The 17,462-nt window shown below is 46.7% G+C and overlaps 1 protein-coding gene across 2 annotated transcripts in view; it reads right to left on the bottom strand.

The window, feature by feature from the left end:
- Positions 1-1,553: 1,553 nt before the first annotated feature.
- Positions 1,554-17,462, bottom strand: part of LOC121592181 (protein suppressor 2 of zeste) — a 52,055-nt gene continuing 36,146 nt past the window's right edge. For both annotated transcript variants that reach the window (XM_041913564.1, XM_041913563.1), the window contains exons 3-6: positions 11,126-11,222; positions 10,222-10,413; positions 9,871-10,114; positions 1,554-6,585 (exon numbers count right to left, since the gene is read on the bottom strand). In XM_041913564.1, coding sequence (XP_041769498.1) covers positions 2,962-6,585; positions 9,871-10,114; positions 10,222-10,413; positions 11,126-11,222 — 4,157 coding nt within the window. In that variant the 3' untranslated portion in view covers positions 1,554-2,961. The remainder of the gene's footprint in view (positions 6,586-9,870; positions 10,115-10,221; positions 10,414-11,125; positions 11,223-17,462) is intronic.

Below are 17,462 nucleotides of genomic sequence, written 5' to 3'. Positions count from 1 at the left end.
ATTATTCATATATACGCCAGTACATTGGTACGTTTGGTGAGTACAGGTGCGCCATGGTTCTAGGTGTGCTAGTGGTCAGATTACATTTTACACTACACGGCACCAGCAGGGTTTAGTTGTTGGTGCCTTAACACTGAGGTGCCTGTGTTCTGTGACTATTTGTTTTGCACACATATACACACATATACACACACATACACTGTTTGATACATTGTTGTAATGGTTTGATAATGGTAATTCTGCTGCTGCTACCATTCTTACGCCTTTTATTCAAGGACCGTTCCTTTTTGCTTCACTATCCTTTTTACTTCACTAACTTACACATCAAACTTCTCCTGTTTTCTCTCTCGATTTTCTCTCTAGAATATCATCCATTCTTTTAGCCTGTTGCTGCTATTCATCTACTTTGCTTCACATTCAACTACATCATATTGGTTGGCTCTGTGGTCGCCACCGACGGTTTCTACCTACCCTGAGTGAATATCATAATATCTGCGTTATCATAGTTGCTCGCCTGCTCTGTATCGCCTGCTAGCTTATGTTTTCAATTCGTATTATTGCACTAAAATACAAGCACACTAGCCTCCATTTTGTTTTGACTAATATTGCAGTGTGTTGAATTGGGTGAGAAATTTAATAATTTAAATAACTAAAACATAAACTAACTCATTACGGTCAATAGGAAGACAACTTAAAAACAACTTAAACACAACGAACTGTTCCGTCAAGAGTTCCCTTTTACCTGGTTGATGGTATGATCTAGTGCAGAATAAATTAAACAATCATACTATTTAAACCCATCAAACGTATTTTTCGACAAATAATAACATTTCACAAAGAAATCTACACTAAATGTTGCACCAACACTGAACGTCACCTCCAGTGTTCCCCTACACTAACACCCAATTTACAAGTATGGGACTTTTATTAAGCCCACCAGCACAAAACGGGACCCCTGTGTAGCCCTCCCGATAATCAAATGAAGAAAGGAAGTCACTCGCTTTGAAGAAGTGGTTTTCTTCCTCACACACATATGAGAGAGAGACTCGTAATGGTTACGTTTTCCCTCGTTTCGTGTGACCCGATTCGAGCCCAGCTCTGTCAGCTATGCAGGTTCGTTAAGGTTGAAGAATGCATTTACAATAAATGAAATTCTTCTTCCTTCATGGCTAGCCACCCTTTCACCCAGGCTCGATATCACCAATCACCAGGATGATGATGCTGGGTGCACGCTCGGGGTTAAGTGAAAACGGAGCGGCATCAAGCCCAGCCCGTGGCGAAAGGGGGAAGAAGAGTTAATAATTTTTCCATTTGCTTCAATTATCAATCTATCTTTGCCCGCGTTTCCGCCCCCTGCGTGCGCAAATACGCCACGCCGCGGAGGCCGCATCTTTGGCACTGTACTCGGCAGCGTGGCGTCGCACCGTCGCCGAACGGAGGCTTGAACGTTCATCAAACTAGAGTGTCTGATGATGTGTTTCCCCATCGAGTTGGCCGTTGCTAATGTTTCTTTTCTTTCTTTTCTCTCACTGAATATCATTTGCTTTTTTTTGTGCTCTGCCTCTATACTGTCTCTATCTGTTTTTCTTTTCAGTTGTTTTGTTGTTGTTCGTACATTAATCAGATATTCCGCTATTTTTTTGCCTCTCTCTCTCTCTATTCTATTTGCATTTAATCTGTTTCATTTTATCTCATCTCTTTTCTTTTGCTCCTTTTTTCATAAGCGTCTGTAATTAGTTCTACCAGAGCGTGTACTGTTTGTTTTCCCTCCAAACGGTTAAGGTTAGTTTTAAAAACTTTCCATTAAAAAAACAAAGAAATGAACCAATCACTTAATATGTAGATTAAATATTCACAGTAAAATTGTATGTACCTTTCATGAGGGGGTACTTTCTCTACATCTGGGGACACAAATTGCTCCAAAATAAAAGGTAGACAAACGCGAGATAAACATAAATTGCAACAGTACCAGCAGTGCTGCAACACACACACACACACACACACACACAAGCACTCTCGCGGCCTCTCGTTTTACGATGCACACGCCCTTAAGCTGCGTCTCGGAGCGGTTTGTTTATTATGCTTCCCTGTGTTCGCTTCGCTGTTGTATATTTACACGTATGCAAGGCAGGCAGAGCCATCATCGTCTTCTTTGCACCCGACACCCGACTTTTGGTGGGGGGGTGCAAATTAAACACCTACTCCCGTTCCTGCGAGCACGTTTTTCCCTCCTATTCCGATAGTTGCTCTTGCTGTTAGCAGACCCGCTCCACACATTGTTTGCCGTTGTTCCTTTGTTCTATCGGAGGTTTCACTTTGGCAACAATTTATGCTACACCACCGTACAGTACGGTACACCGTTGGTATCACTTTTAAATGAATTTCCCTGCTCTACTTTTTTGTTGTTGTTGGTTGAGCAAGTGATCCTTCTCTTAGTGTTTGTAGTAAACAGCGCCACTGATGCTACTCGCACAGTGCCGCTTTGGGATAATGGAGGTGTTATATGGAGCTCACCCCAAAAGGAGGACTCACGTCTCCGGCATACACGTTTGTGAAATAAGTATTGTATTCTACTTCGCTACACAAATTTATAGGCTATACTGGACACTAATGCTCTACGAGCGACGTGTAACAGAAAGATGTAGACTTTAAGTGTATTAGGTATTAAGCAAATTGTGACATGATGGGTACTGTACGTAAGAAAAATCTAGTTACTGCTGGCTATTATAATGGTAAGAGAAAGGGTTCTAAAAAGTATATGGCTGTATGGCTATAAGATATTGTAGAATGTAACGAACATTACTATTGCTTTAATGTCCTTCAAGCAAGAACTCATTGAACTTTGATCCTAAGACTTCGGCACTCACTTCAGGAAAATCTGACCCCAAAAACTGAACCAAAACCCCGCTTTTACTCACTCACCAAAATCGCGTCTTTTTCTACATCTCATTACGCACCTTCTTATCCCACGTTCACTATGCTGGCCGGGCTGTTCCTGGAGCTGCCAGCCGCCGCCCCGGTCACGCTTGCAATGGACGACGGCGCGGTGACGGTGCCACTCGTGACGATACTATCGGCGTGGGCTGTTTTGTTACTGACACGACTTACAGCCGCTACCGCCCCTGCCATTGACAGCGAATCGACAGCGGTGGTGGTGGTAGTCACCGTCGCTGCTGAGGCCACACTGGACGATGCGGCGCTGAAGTCTTCCTTTCTTGGCGATTTGCTTCGGCCGTCATCCTTCGGGCTGGTGCTGGGTGACGGTGTGTCGACGGTAACAGCAGCAGCCGCCTTCAGTACGGCCGCTACCTTTTCGATCGTCTTCTTCGCGGTAAGCCCTGTGTTTGCGTTGGCCACTTTGTTGTTGTTGTTGTTGTTGCTAGTTGACGATCCATTGATTGGTGACGGTTTCGGAGGCTCGCCGTTTCCATTACTGCTGGTGGTCTTGGCGTGCGTGGAATTGCTGGAGCCGATGCCCATCAACGCTCTTGCCGCCTGTGATCCGTTGCTAAGCGACGTGTTGCTTTTGACAGTTGTCGATGAAGATGTCATCGATGTCGCGGTGTTGTTGTTGTTGGCGGTACCGTTCGTACGGTTGACTTGTTGCCCACCGGGAGCGACAAATCCAGACATTAGCGGCCGCGAACCAGAAGATGAAGAAGAGTTGGAGGAGGAAGTGTGGGTAGAGCTTGATACGCTGGTGGCCGTGCCGCGGAACGCTAGCGCCGATGGATTGGGAATGCTGCGTATGGAGGCGTTCGGTTGCCGCACCGTTAAGCTACGGTGGCGATTGATCTCGGTAAGCTTCGGTAGTGGGGCGAGCGTCTTCTGCACACCCGGCAGAGTCTGGGACAGCATCGTTGAGGGGGCGCTCGTGGACGATGGGAAGCTAATCATCTCGGGGAGGCGTTTCACAGGTGCGGAGTAGTTAACACTGGGCGACGGTTTACCCCTGTTCAGGTCAACCATGCGCGAACCCTTCACTGGACTGTGATCGAGAATGATCACGTCGTCGGAGAGTCGTCGACCGGAAGATGCCGCAGCGCCACCGGACAGATCGAGAATGTTGCTGCCCGGTGCTGACAGTGATCCTTCGGAAGACGTCCTCACTGGGGGCTTCGGGCGCATTCCCGGTGGTGTGAGTGGTGTCATGCCGGGTGGGCTGAAGTTACCTCCCGTAGATTGCTCGCTGGTTCCCGCCGGCTTCTTGATCTTTATCAGTGGAATGGTGGCTGGTGGAGGGCGCGTCGTTTTGTTGCTCGTTTTGGGCGTTACGAACGGGGCCAGCGTTGGCTTATCGGCGACCGGTGCATTCGGTGGAATGCGAAGAATTTCAACGGCGGGACGGCCACCATCGTGAGCGGGAGAGGATGCCGAGCTCGAGGAGGACACAATGTCTGACATCTTCGTAACACTAACCGTTGCTGGTGGAAGGAGCAGGTTCGGAATGGGTTTCTTCGTCGACGGGATCTCCTTCGTGTAGGACGCACTGATTGGGGAGCGGTACGGGATGTGGTCGGATCCGGTGTGTTGGGTTGAAGGTGCAAGACCGGCCGCTTGCTGGGCCGCTTTGGCACGGTTCGCTCCTTTAGCGAAGTTGAACATTGGGGCCTGAATTGGGGCGGAATGTTTCGCTGGGACCAGGGTCACCGGAGCCATCAGGGAAGGTTGCTCAAGGCGTGGGATCTTTGCTGATGTCCCATTGCTGTCGGTACTGATCGAACGCTTGATTGCGGTTGGTGTTGGTGGTGGAGCAGGCGCTCCAGCTGCTGCCATCGTACGGATTGATCCCGTAGTAGAGGATGTAACAGGGGAGCTCACCAGCGGGTAGGCCAGCGGTGGACAGGATGGCATTGGGCGGGACAGCATCGGTGTGCGAGGTTGCGACTTGCCCGCAACTCCTTGCGAGGACGCGGCTGAGGTTGGAATGAGGGCCGGAGCTGGCTTCATGGTGGGCACCTTCGCCCCAACACTCTCCAGCAGCGAGCTCATCGTGGACCCGACACTCGGCAGATCGGCCGAAAGGCTACGGTCCAGGTTCGGGATGCACACCATCGGTTTGTGGCGCACGTTACGCATCTCGTTCAGCTTATCCTTGGCGGCGTTCGATGGCGCGGATGCGCCCACAACAGGAGAAACGTTCACCGTCGGACTCTTCGGGGCACTCTTTTGCTCCACTGCAACCTTCTGCTCCACTGCCACCTTCTGCTCCTTCACAAACTTCACCTCATCGTCGTCCTTTGTGATGTCAATCACCTTCGCCGGCTTGGGTGGACTCGGAACCGGCTCCGGCACGGGCGCGGGCGGTGACTTGGGCTGCGGTGACGCGTCCTCCTCATTGCCCGATGACTTGAGCCGCTCGTGCTTGGGCGGTTTCTCCGTCAGCTTCACCTTCATCTTCAGGCTGGCGTCATGCTGGGAGGAGATTTCTGCGTGCAGCTTGCGACGCTTGCCACTGCTGCCCGCCTCCTTGGAGTGTTTGCCCTTCTTGCGCTTCCGGTGCGAGTGCGTGCAGTCATCGCGCGGGGACGACTCGTGCGGCACTTCCTGCACGCTACCGGCATACACCGGCTTTAGCCCGATCGTTTTCGCGTACTCTTCCTTTCCCATCGGCCAGACGGGGCTTTTGCCGGCGGAGCTGGTGGCGGATGAGGGCGATGTGGCGGCCGACGAGCTGCTGCTGCTCGGCGGACTCAAACCAGGGGTCTTTTCGCGTGGAATGCTCAACTTCCCTTTTAGATCAATCTTTAGCCGGGGAATCTCAGCTGGAGCATTAGATTTCGTGGTTTGGCCCACTTCTGTACCTTCGGCAGATGATCCCGGACCAACGATGGTTTGCGTTTTCAGGTTCACGTAGCACTTCAGGGCTGAGTTCGAGCCGGTGGGCGATTTTTCCGCCTCGGAACTCGTCTTCTCTTTGCCATTGGCCGAGACCCCTTCTTTTGATGATGGCTTCGCAGTGGCCCCGTTTACCGCCGGCCCAGACTGCTGTAGTGCCTTCAGTGGCGGTGGGCTTCGCTTCGTCTCCGCCGGTCCAGCGGTTGGCTCGAGTTTGGCCTTAGGTATCAGCACCATCTTCAAACCGCTCGCGGCTGCCTGGCTGCCCGGCGAGGTGGGTTTGGTGCCGTTGCTACTGCCACCGGTACGATTCGCGTCGCTCGCCGTCGTTGACGATTTGGTACGATGATGATGGCCGTTAACGGCGGCCTTCGCTGTGGCACTATTATTAGCGGTCGGTTCCCGCGGGGCGCGACCAGCCGGCTGCTCTTTCGTTTTGATCGCGCTGCTGCTGCTGCTGCTGCTGCTACTGTTTGGCCGTAGCTGACCGTCGCTGCTGGCTGATGGGTTGGTTTTTACCGGCGTGGCGGAGGAAGCGGCAGTGCTGCTGCTGCTGCTGCTGGTGCTGCTCCCGCTGCCTGTGGAACTCTTGTCAGGGTGGCCGGGTTCGCTGGGGCTACCACCGGTACGGCTGTTGGTGCTATTTTTGTCCTGTCCCTCGACGCGAAGGTGGTATGCGCTCGCGGTCGGTGCCAACTTTGCGGTCGGGTGTATGAGAATACGATAGAAAAACCGCATCGGTGCTATCTGTGTTGGTGGACGCATAAAGAAGAGAGAGAGAGAGAGAGAGAGAGAGGGAGAGAAAGGTAAAAAAACGGCATGGTTAGTGAGCTACAGGGAGAAAAGCTATTGTGACGCCAAACTGTCGACTTGGGGTAAAAATAAATTCTCCAAACTGTTTGTAACCGTTTTGCGCATGTTTGGTTGCTGTTTTCACATGTGTTTTGCGCTGTTTTCATGCTTCCGTGATGGAGACGTTTACGAGGGATGAATTGAAATGGTACAACATAATTAAAAAGCAATATCCGGTTCTGTGGACACATTTACAAGGGAATTTATGGCAATGTTTTGTGAGTCACTGTCCAGTTTGATGTCCTATTAAGGATGCATTTGTTAAAAAACAGTTCATTGTACATTTTTTAATGGGTTTGAGATAAACGTTCGCCTTCAACATGATTCCTCGATATCGGAAATCAAGCATCCATCTTCAACTTCCCAGCAATTCACACCTTCAAGCCGGTTGACATTTCAATCCACCTCCGCGACAAACGACAATAAAGTAGCTGATAATCCTTCCCCCGTACCAGCGACCGAAACTCAATCTTGATGTCCTTGTGCACGGCATAAAAAAAGGCCAACCGGTGTAAGAATTTGGTGGAAGCAATGGCAAAGGATGGGAAGGATGTAACAGCTCACTCTGCCAGGAACGATTCCGGTAAAACACATCGCTTCCCGATGGTAAACGCGTACCGAAAGCTGCTGTGTTTAAAAGTACATTTACTACCATCCAACCATCTCGTTGGTTGGTGCTCCAACACACACTCACAAAAAAACCTTCATCATCATCATCATCTTGATGATCCTCATCATCGTCAGTCGTTATGATTATCAACTACGCGAGGCAGCAGCAGCAGCAGCTTCAAGTGGCTTCGACGCCCTAAGTCAGTCCCATTCGTACCCAAGGAAGGGCGGAAGAGGCAGAAGAAGCACACGGACAGAAGGTCAGAAGGAAAATCTCGGAACCAGGGCGCTGCGCTATCGCAGGGCACAATCGCTTAGCATAATTACTATTAATTATTTTCGTTTCGCGCGCTTTCCACGGCTGCTGAGGCTGCTGCTGCTGCTGCTGTTGCTGTTTCGGGGTTTTTCGGGGTGGGGGAGTGAGGGAACTCATTCATTCATTTCATCGGCCCCCTTTGGTTTTCGCACTTGCACTTACGCACTTACCGACCAGAAGATGTCGGGCGATGGTCTGTCTCGAGGTACAGTGCGGTGCGAATTGTGTGCTACATCATGTTAGAGTTAAAACAGCGAGCTTGATGTTAAGAAATGAGCATTTTTAAAGGGCAAAGAAGGCATTTTTTTCCAATATGGTAAGCCAAAAAATGATAATTATTGATAGAACTGTTCACTTTTAGCAGCAAATTCCAATTCTCAAACCATAAATCACGCGAGTGTCATCCACAATCCGTACCACACTGTACTGCTCGATTCGATTTCGCATCAAGCCGGTCGAAATTTGGTCGCTTCTGTCTCTTGCCCTTCCCTGCTTCCACATCTCTTTTGCGCGCGCCTATCAACGCACCCGAGCGCACGTTGTTGATTCGCCACTTGAAGTCCTTCAGCCGCCAAATCCCTCCAGGGGCTTGCGAGGGTTTTTCGCTAGGGCTGTCGTCGTCGGTTTTTTGCTCGCTGCTGCTGCTGCTGCTGCTCTGTCTTTATCATTCGCCCGAAAAGCGTCAGTGCGAGCAGGAAGAGCGACAGTGTCGGTAGAAATACACCGGCACACACTGCAAAACGAAGGTAAATGTACACCGACATGGAAACGGTCGCCCTTTTGCCCTACGCGCTTATCGCAGCAGAGCGAAACGAGCCGCGTACCGCGCCTTCCGCGTGCGAGCGAGCGGGAGCCAAATTGCATTTATTTCCTTTCGGTTTGCCACGCCACGGTGCGGACGATGGTTTTTCGACGCTCGGTATAATTTCACGGCCCGTTCAGTGCTGGGGCTGATGGGGCGGATGATTGAAGGGACAGGGACCTTTGCACTGTTCGTTCGTTCGTTCGGACCTTGGTTTTTTGTGGCATAGCAATGCTTGCAAGGTATTTCTTGTAGCAAGAAAAGCATGAAAAAAGTCTTGGAGTTTGTATCCTGAAGCCTTTGAGATGTATGTTCAATGAAGAAGGGCTGGCTCTAAATCTGTGTAATCTGGAAAATTATATTATCTGGAAAAAGAGGTTTGTGGCTGGTTTCTGCAGAACTTCTCCGACAAGTCAATAGTCGACCAGACCGACATAATCAAGAATTTGAAAAAAGTTTCTCCAAAGATTTGAGAAAGATATCCTTTACGTAAAGATAACCTTAATAAGATTTTGTCTTCCCCATCACTTGTAAGAAAGATAAACTTTAATGCTCTTTTAGTAGTGATTCAAAACGATGAATGTATTACTCTTATTTGGATACCTTTGCTCTGTCCTATCTTCTGTTGACGTTATTACTCTAAAAAAGCGCAGAATTGTGTTCAATTTGTCGTCTCTGTAATAACATGATTATAGTAAAACATGTATGTGTTTTATTTTCCCTGGACATTCATAATTTCAAATAAGTTTTCAAAATTATAAATAAATTGATGATCTTATTCCAAAGCAATAGAGAGAGCCCAAGAATTAAAGATGACTCTGTCTTGCCAATCTTCCTCGTTTTCTTCTGGACTTCAGCTTCAAGGACTTGTCTGGTTTTAAGTCCTATTAGCCTTATAGTAGACCTTTTTATACTAATCAATCCGGAATAGGTCCTCGGATATATTGGCAGGGATAGTTCAGATGGGAATCGAACCTAACAAATTCACGATTTGCTTTGAACATGCCGGCCCCGCTATCCAATAGACCATCGAACCACTCCAACATAGTATCTATTTGATCCATAGTGTATCTAAACAGCTCTTGTCTAGCATGGATTGACAACAACGTAGATGTTGAAGAAATGCCTTTTAATTTACTCCTGCTTTTTAATTTGAAACGCTGAATATCAATATTGAGCGTATTAATTGGAACTCTGTGAGAATAGAAGTGATGAACTCCTGAAAAGACTCCTTTGTTACAGTATGTTCTCTCAGATGGAACTCTATTATAGTTTTCCAAAACAAACATCTTACGAATTGCTGAAGATGGGTACCAGAACATCACTCAGTGTGTGAAATTTGTTCCCTTTTTGTACACTATCTATCAATGGAGTTGCACGCGAAAATGAAGCTGTTTCGGAAAACATAATACAAACACTACAATAAGGAACAACATTCCAATCGATCACTTACCCGCTTGTAGTCGAAACAGTACGCCACATCCATCAGCGTAAAGTCGTGCGGCAGTATCTCCTCCTCGTAGATAATCTCCACCCGCACGTTGTCCGAGCCGACCTGCAGCCCGTTCTTCGTGAGGATGAATTTGTACAGATGGTGCACGGTGACGGCCGCCGGGCACTGCAGATAGGTAATCGGCAGCTGTGCACCGGACGCGTTGTGCTCCGCCAGTGTATCGTAGTGGTACTCCAGCGACAGACTGTTAGGCGAAACGATAGAGAGAGATAGTGTGTGTTTAAAAAATCGATCATGTGAATGAAAAAAAAAAACTGCGCTAGAATTTTCCAACACAGCAGCACAACCCACCTGATTGGTTCGTCGGGTGAGAAGAAGTTCTGATCGTCGAGCAGCTGGAACGTGCCCTGCCCGGCCGGATCGTCCGCCGACGAGACGATGTTGCTCGAAATCGATGCATAGAACTGGACGATTCTTTGGTTTTCGGACTTGTGCAGCCCCGGCACCAGCTTGTACACTAGCGCCCTTAATGTTCGATCCGGCCTGTTTGTGGGGAATGGATGGAGCAAGAAAGGGAAGGAAAGCTGTCATTATAGTGAACATTTTCCCGGTGTTTTTTTTTGGGTCGAAAAGTATGCATTAAAAATCGTTTAGAAATGAAAAATGGCAAAATAAATCCGTTTGTGTCCGTGTGCAACATTCCTCGAGCATACTCCAACAGAGGGAAAGTATGTTCTCTCGCGTGAGCATGACCCTGGTACGGCGGGCGAGACAGTACTCCACCCAATTACGCCCCCACGATGGGAAGTGCGATGGCGACTGCGCAAGGGCCACCCGACGGCTAGAGGTACAATTCATGGCAAAAAAAGGTTTTCCAGCCAGACGAAAAGTTTGCCGTGTGAGCAGTGAATAAAGAACACAAAATTGTTGGCAAAGTAGGGAATGAACGTTGATAGATGCTTTTACTTTAAATTTTAGAGAAAAGTGTTTGCCATCGGAAGTGAGTTGATGTTATGAGTTGAAGTGAAAATGAATAGAATATTATATTAAAATTATATTTTGAACATTATTATAAAACACTTAAATTAACCAATCTAAGTACAAAAACAACTCAATTTTATCCACGCTCGTCGCTCTCCCTCACCGCGGCAGACCGTGCTATCGAAAGGGCAAACCCACCAGGTAAAGAACGAGACGTATACAAAAAAAGAGCATACTTAAGACCCCCGGTTAGCCCCCCGTCACCCATAATTACCTTAAATTAGCGACCGTAATCGGTTTGCTGTTGTACGATTTGCACCGGGGACAGTACTTGTTGCACTCGAGGTATTTCACGATGCACGATCGGCAAACTGCAACGACAAGACAAGACAAGGGCGTAAGCGTATGAAGGAAAAATGTAAGGTTTAACTAGGCATTGTTTTGTGCGAAATGGTGCCGAAGGGCGAATGATAGTCCGGCTGGTGCTATTACTGCTGCTGCTGCTGCTGCTGCTGCTGCTGCTGTTACTTCTGTTCGATTAGTTTGCTTCCAGAACGACATGCTTTAAAGGTGAGATAAAATCAAGGAATAATATGTGACATGCATGATGCAGTTGTTAAAGTGGCTTGCGGTGTACAAACAGTTGTGTTCGCACCTATTTTATAGTCATTTTATTATTTAATGGGGATTTATTGCACTGCATGTGGCGGTGATCTTCTTCCCAGTACTCAACCGGTCTTGAATCATTCCAGCATTTTATTGGTAGCACCAATAGCATTTTATTGGTTTGTTTACTCAAATGTCACAACCGATGCAAACAAACACATTTTGTGCAAAAACATATGCGTCATGTGTTTCAGGGCTATCTCGTGCCCGAACTGTGTCAGCATGCAGAGTGTAAACAGAGTGAAGGCTAGACAAATTCAACATTTGAAGAAAATATTTACTCTTTTATCAGTCGCACAGCAAGCTGAAATTAAGCTGTAATCAATTAGAGCTGAGTAATAGATTTAAGCGCCGATCCACAACGATCAAGATCCAACTCGATCGTGACAGTGTGACAGTAAATCGTTCATTGAGAGAGAGAGAGATAGGGGTTGGGAAAAAATACAACCGTCATCACAATCGGTTCATTCAGTACTTATCACGTCAGCGGCGTCATCCAACAGGGAAACATCTTCGACCACGTTAGTCTACCGAACTGAACATAACCCGAACAGAACAGAAACAAGTGTGACAGTCAATCATCGTTTCTGTGCGGGTTTTGCTTCTTTTTTCCACCACCGCGCTCAGCCGAATCTCTCACGCTCCGTCCCACCATCCAGGCAGACAAGTTCTCCTCTGTTGTGACAGCGGCGAACGCAGCTCAATCATCGGCACCAACGCGACCACCGCCACCCGAAATCCATCCGTATCTTGGTCGGGAGGGCGCGTTTGACAAACAACCACCTTGCCCGCGTCACACGTCACATCGAAGCTGTTCGCTGTTACGCTTTTGTCGCCCCGTTGCGATACCAAACCTGAACAAATCTAAAGCCGACCAGCATTATTTGTCCCACTGCTACTACTAATACTACTACTACTGTCCGCAGCATCACAACAAGCAGAGTGTTGTGGCTGTCAAAACCGATCAACTGGGAAGGTGTGATAATAATCACACCACCGCACGGCGAGCTGTTGGCTTTAATCTGCTACCCATTAGGTTGCCGCGCGGTGGAGGGTTGCTGTAGTTCCTCTGTTTACTTTATACTCGCTGTCTTTCCGAGTGGGAGTGCTTTTTTTGGTTGCTGTTGTTGTTGTTGCTTTGGGGCTGATGTGTTTTAATTGACTCTTCTTTTGTTCTTGTCGCTTTAGCATGAGGGATTTATGTACTTCCCTCTTGCTTTGATAGCTAGCAAGTGTTTCTTTTTTGTTTATTGTCTTTGCCGGAAATGGGGAACAGCTTGTCTGTTGTGTGATGATTTGTAGTTTTGGTTATATTTAATTTATTTCTATTCAATCTTCTGATGTTTATTTCTCCTTATATTTGTTTATTTCATGCATTTATAAAGTTCTTGCCTTTGTGGTTGCCCAATTGTTGAAAGTTTGTTCAAACTTATTTTGATAAATTCTGTGATATATTGCAAAACATCAATCAGTGAATTATTTACGCAAAATCTCAAACAAATCATTGAAAATTAAATATAATAAATTGTGTTTATATATTCCCCAAACCTGAAATTACTGATGTCTTAGTTCTTAGCTCGGAAACCCCGGCTATCACAACCCCTTGACCGGTGCTCGTACCTTTTCACTTCCGCTTCTACTTTGATCTCAAGCGAACAGCAAATGCTCGTCCACAGAACAGAGCGTCTCGGGCCAGAAGGATTTTCCCGGGGTCACACCGGTAAGCACACCGGCATGCCCACCTCCAAAGTTCAAAGTTTTCATACAAAAGAGCTTTTCAGTGCTTGTACTCTGTATACCGGCACACACAAAAAAACCCTTTGCTAGCCATTATTCAACGTCTGATTTTGTTTCTTTCCAACTACCAGCGGGAAACGGAGAACGGTGAAAACCTTTTTTTGCGCCACATCTCGAGTTTTCACCAAGCATCGAGAGAGAGAGAGAGAGAGAGAGAGAGAGAGAGAGAGAGAGAGAGAGAGGGAGAGCAAAAGCTGTCCAAAACAGTGCCCAGAGTCAGTGGTACAGAACTTTATCGGTGTTTCGGTTTTGTCGGGCGCAAAAGAACGGAACCGGAAGCCCGGAATCAGAGTGAAGTGAAGATTAACAAAAGAGGCCCACGTTTGGGTAAGGGAAAACGGAGCAAGTTTTGGTATACATTTCTGCCCAAAAAATACTGCTGCATGAGTGTGTTGTGTCGAAAATGCGGTAATAAAGTATCAGAGTGAGGTTTAAGATTTGTTTTTCCAATTTAAGGCTATAAAATATCAGTCGAGAAGTGGTTCTCGCACAAGAATAAAAACAAAAGCTTGCTTATTGCAAAACATGTACAGACTTTGTGCACATTTTGTTATAATTTATACACTGCAATGACATTAAATTTCGAAACGGGCAAAAGAGCGCAGCAGAAAACGTGCAAGCTCACACAAGCTGCCCGCCACACCACCGGGACCGGGCTTAAACGCATCCAACCAGAACTAGGGCTAGGCAAAACCGTGCCAAATCCGTCCGTTCAGTAGTACAGTACAATGGCTTTCTCCTCTCCTGCACTGCCTGTGCCTTCCTGCACGCGGGACGGCTTTACGTACGAAATGACAAAATAATTGTCCCATTATGGTGGGTATGGTGGTTCACGCCGGCGCATCATGCGGCGGTGGCCACACCAGTGTGTGGCGGAAATGCGGGAGACAACCAAGGGAGCTTTTCCACCACATGGCACACATTTACATACGTACGCGTAGCGCAATTTGTAGGCAATGAATAAGCATTGGATTAAAATGGAATAGTCTGGAATTAGCATGAGGAAAACCTATCAAAAATTGTTAATTTTTTACAAATATTTTAATTAATTTTGTTGCATAATATCAAAGCATAAAAGCAGCAGAAAAGAATCAATTTTCAACAAGCCTAAGCTAATTAATTAAAACAATAAATCTTCTCATCTGTTTCAACCTTTCAATTTGGCACCTTTATAAGGAGTTGGGGGTTATAAGGAACGGCACAAAAAGGCCGAAAAAACCCCTTTTGCTCTCTATAATTCATTTTCATTAGCATTCTACCAAATTATATTTCTCACGCCTCCCAGCCAAAACCCGAAACGATCGACGGCGTTAAAACTCGGGGCTCGAAAATGGATCCGTGATGAGTCATGGGATTTGAAAGATGATTAAATTATCTGTTTACACAATCCTCACTGCATCATAAGGTGTTGCTGTTGCTGCTTCATCAACCTCATCTAAAGTTTCGTTTATCATGTAGAGCGAACCACTTCACACCGCACAAGAAACGCCTAACGTAAACAAGTGAAACGTACATTCCATGCCGTGGCGCGGAATGAAAAAAGAAACGAGAAAAGAGTTGAGAAAAAAGAAGCAAAAACCATTTCATGCATACGGTGGTACTTAGTACATTTTTGTTGTTGTGCCGTCTTTTTTAATTCACCCTTCTACCCGCGGTAACACGGTAATCGAAACAAATAGCTGCTTATCCGCGGACGGCGTCGTCGGCGATATCGGAAATTGTTCCAGCAAAATGCAATCGAACGAACCAGCGCGCTCCATCGCGCTTACTCTTTGCGGCGAAGCGCGAGGTGAAGGTGAAGCAGCGATTTGAGCAGAGTGAATCCATCCATAAATTTGTTTAAATTAGACAGCAGGCAGCACCAAACACAGTGCCAAACATCGATCCACCCGGGGTGTGCTTCTGTATTGTTGTGTTTCTGTCCGCTCTCGGTCCCGCGGCGTTCGATATTTCGGCTTTTTCGGGGCTCGTTCTCGTTCGGTTTCGTAACTTAATGCTTCCCCCTGGGCTGGGGTTTGGAAAGCGGACGGCCACCTTCCACGGGGCAGGGAGGTTCGGTGCGACCGCTCATTAATTAATCGCCAGGCTCGGACCAATAAAAGTCTTGCAAAATGAGGGGATTGTGCAAGGCGGAGACACCCGGTTTCAGAAAGTTGGAAAGATGTTTTCGGTAACAACACGGAAGAGGAGAAGAACATGAGAATAATATTGGGTGGCATATGGAAGGTGGAGGAAAAAGGAAGAAGAAATTGCAGAACGAAAGAGTAGGGGGGACAAAAAATATGAAAACATATTGCATGAACAAACAGCAACACGAGCAAATCAACACGTGTAATGGAAGATTGGAGGATTGGACATGTGCTTGATGTTGGAAGTAAGTAATTAGCAATATAGTGTACATCAATTATCAGTATAAAAGGATAAGAAAATTGAAAAATTATTTGTAAATGTAGAAAAAACACCACCTTTAAAATAAAGTAGCAAAACAAACAAAAATTGGTAGAAAAGACATAAAACATACGTAAAGAAACTTAGGAATGAAGTAGTGCTAAAGATGTATAAATATTTTAAAAAGGTTTTCTTTTAAATAAAGCTTGCCGGAAATCAAATAAGAAGATGTTTGTTTAAATATAAATATCAAGTAAAAAACGAAAAAGACACAACAATTCCCTAAAATGAATAAAAACACATTAAAAAACTGTAAAAAATAATAAAAATTGATGAAACTCGAAGTTGTTTTCAATACCCGCGGATACGTAAAGAGAAACACACGACAACCAAAAGCTCCTTTCAAGCCCAAAACCGTTTCACGTTTCCCTTCCTCACCACCCTTGACCGAAGGCCAGTCAGTAATCGGTATATTTATTTATGCTCCTGCCCGTGGGGCTTATTGGGGTGATGGTCACCAAAAAAACTGATTTCCCGTGCCATTTCCCATTCCACAGCAACCAGTGCCACACACACACACCCGTACTGTCGATCGCTTCGACATGTCCCGGTGCCTTCCCCGGACCCCCGGCACCCACCAAAGGCACCCAAGACCTTGAAGAGCCCGAAAACTGTGAGAGCATAAATTTAGGATTAACTTAATAAATAAATTTGTACCGCCCATGGGAAAGATTTTACTGTCACGCTGAGATGGTGCTCTTTGTGCGCCAATACGCCCGAGTGTGTGTGTGTCGGTGAATGTGTGTCTTTGGGCAGCGGTATAGGCCGCGGATCGACAGGAAATCAAGCTCGAACGGCTTGTCCGCGGTCAACCGTTCGGCTTGGTCATAACAATAATAATAACTTCGGACATAATGATCAGTCACGAAGCCACGAAGCCACGAAGGTTGTGATGTGTGTTTGTGTGTGCCGGTTCGAATCGGAGTGATGGGAGATTAGATTAGATTTCCGATTTGCATGCCAGAGTGACGGGCAGATAAGGATAGGGCAAGCATTGGGAAGCAGGGCAGCTCTCAAATTCAAAATTAAACTGATAAGGCACAGTAATTGGTGGCCACAATCGCAACTGCGTAAATGCGCTTTGCGAGTGCTTTCGGATGCAGCACAGCTTGAAATGACGATAAGATGCTTTATTTAATGTCATATAAGAGGTCTCAAATTAGGACCACCACAAAGCCTATGAAAGAAAGGCGACATGGCCAGAGTACCGATTTAAAGCCATCATTTACGGAAGCTCTAAACCTCATTTTGCCTAATGCTGCAGTGTTTATGCGCTCGGTGAATGGAGCCTAAAGGCGCAGCCGACCATACTTCGAGCAGCTTCTTTTGAGCAGTTCTCGGGCGGAAAAACAGAACACAAACGAGCCACCAAACCGACAAACAGAAGAAGCATAATGCTCTACAGTCTCTCTCTCTCTCTCTGTCTTTCAAAAAGTTAAACATCCAGGGGGGAAAAATGGGAAAACAAAACAAGCGAGACAGGAACTGTCGTTGTGCCGTTGTGGGAAACGGTGTCCGGTGCGGAAGTGGCAAGAAGGAAAAAACACAGAAACATTAGAAGCAAGCGACTAGCGGCTAACGGCGCTTTCTGTTCCTTTTTTTCTCTCTCTCTCTCTCAAGCTCGGTAAAGCAATTTCCGCAAAGAAAAGTCCGACAACGACGACAAGTGGACGCAGAAGGAAAATTCAGAGCAACAACAT

This window comes from Anopheles merus, chromosome 2L, assembly GCF_017562075.2.
Source record: "Anopheles merus strain MAF chromosome 2L, AmerM5.1, whole genome shotgun sequence".
NCBI lineage: Eukaryota > Metazoa > Arthropoda > Insecta > Diptera > Culicidae > Anopheles > Anopheles merus.
The sequence above is the reverse complement of the archived record's forward strand: the minus strand, read 5'-3'. Positions and strand labels throughout refer to the sequence as shown.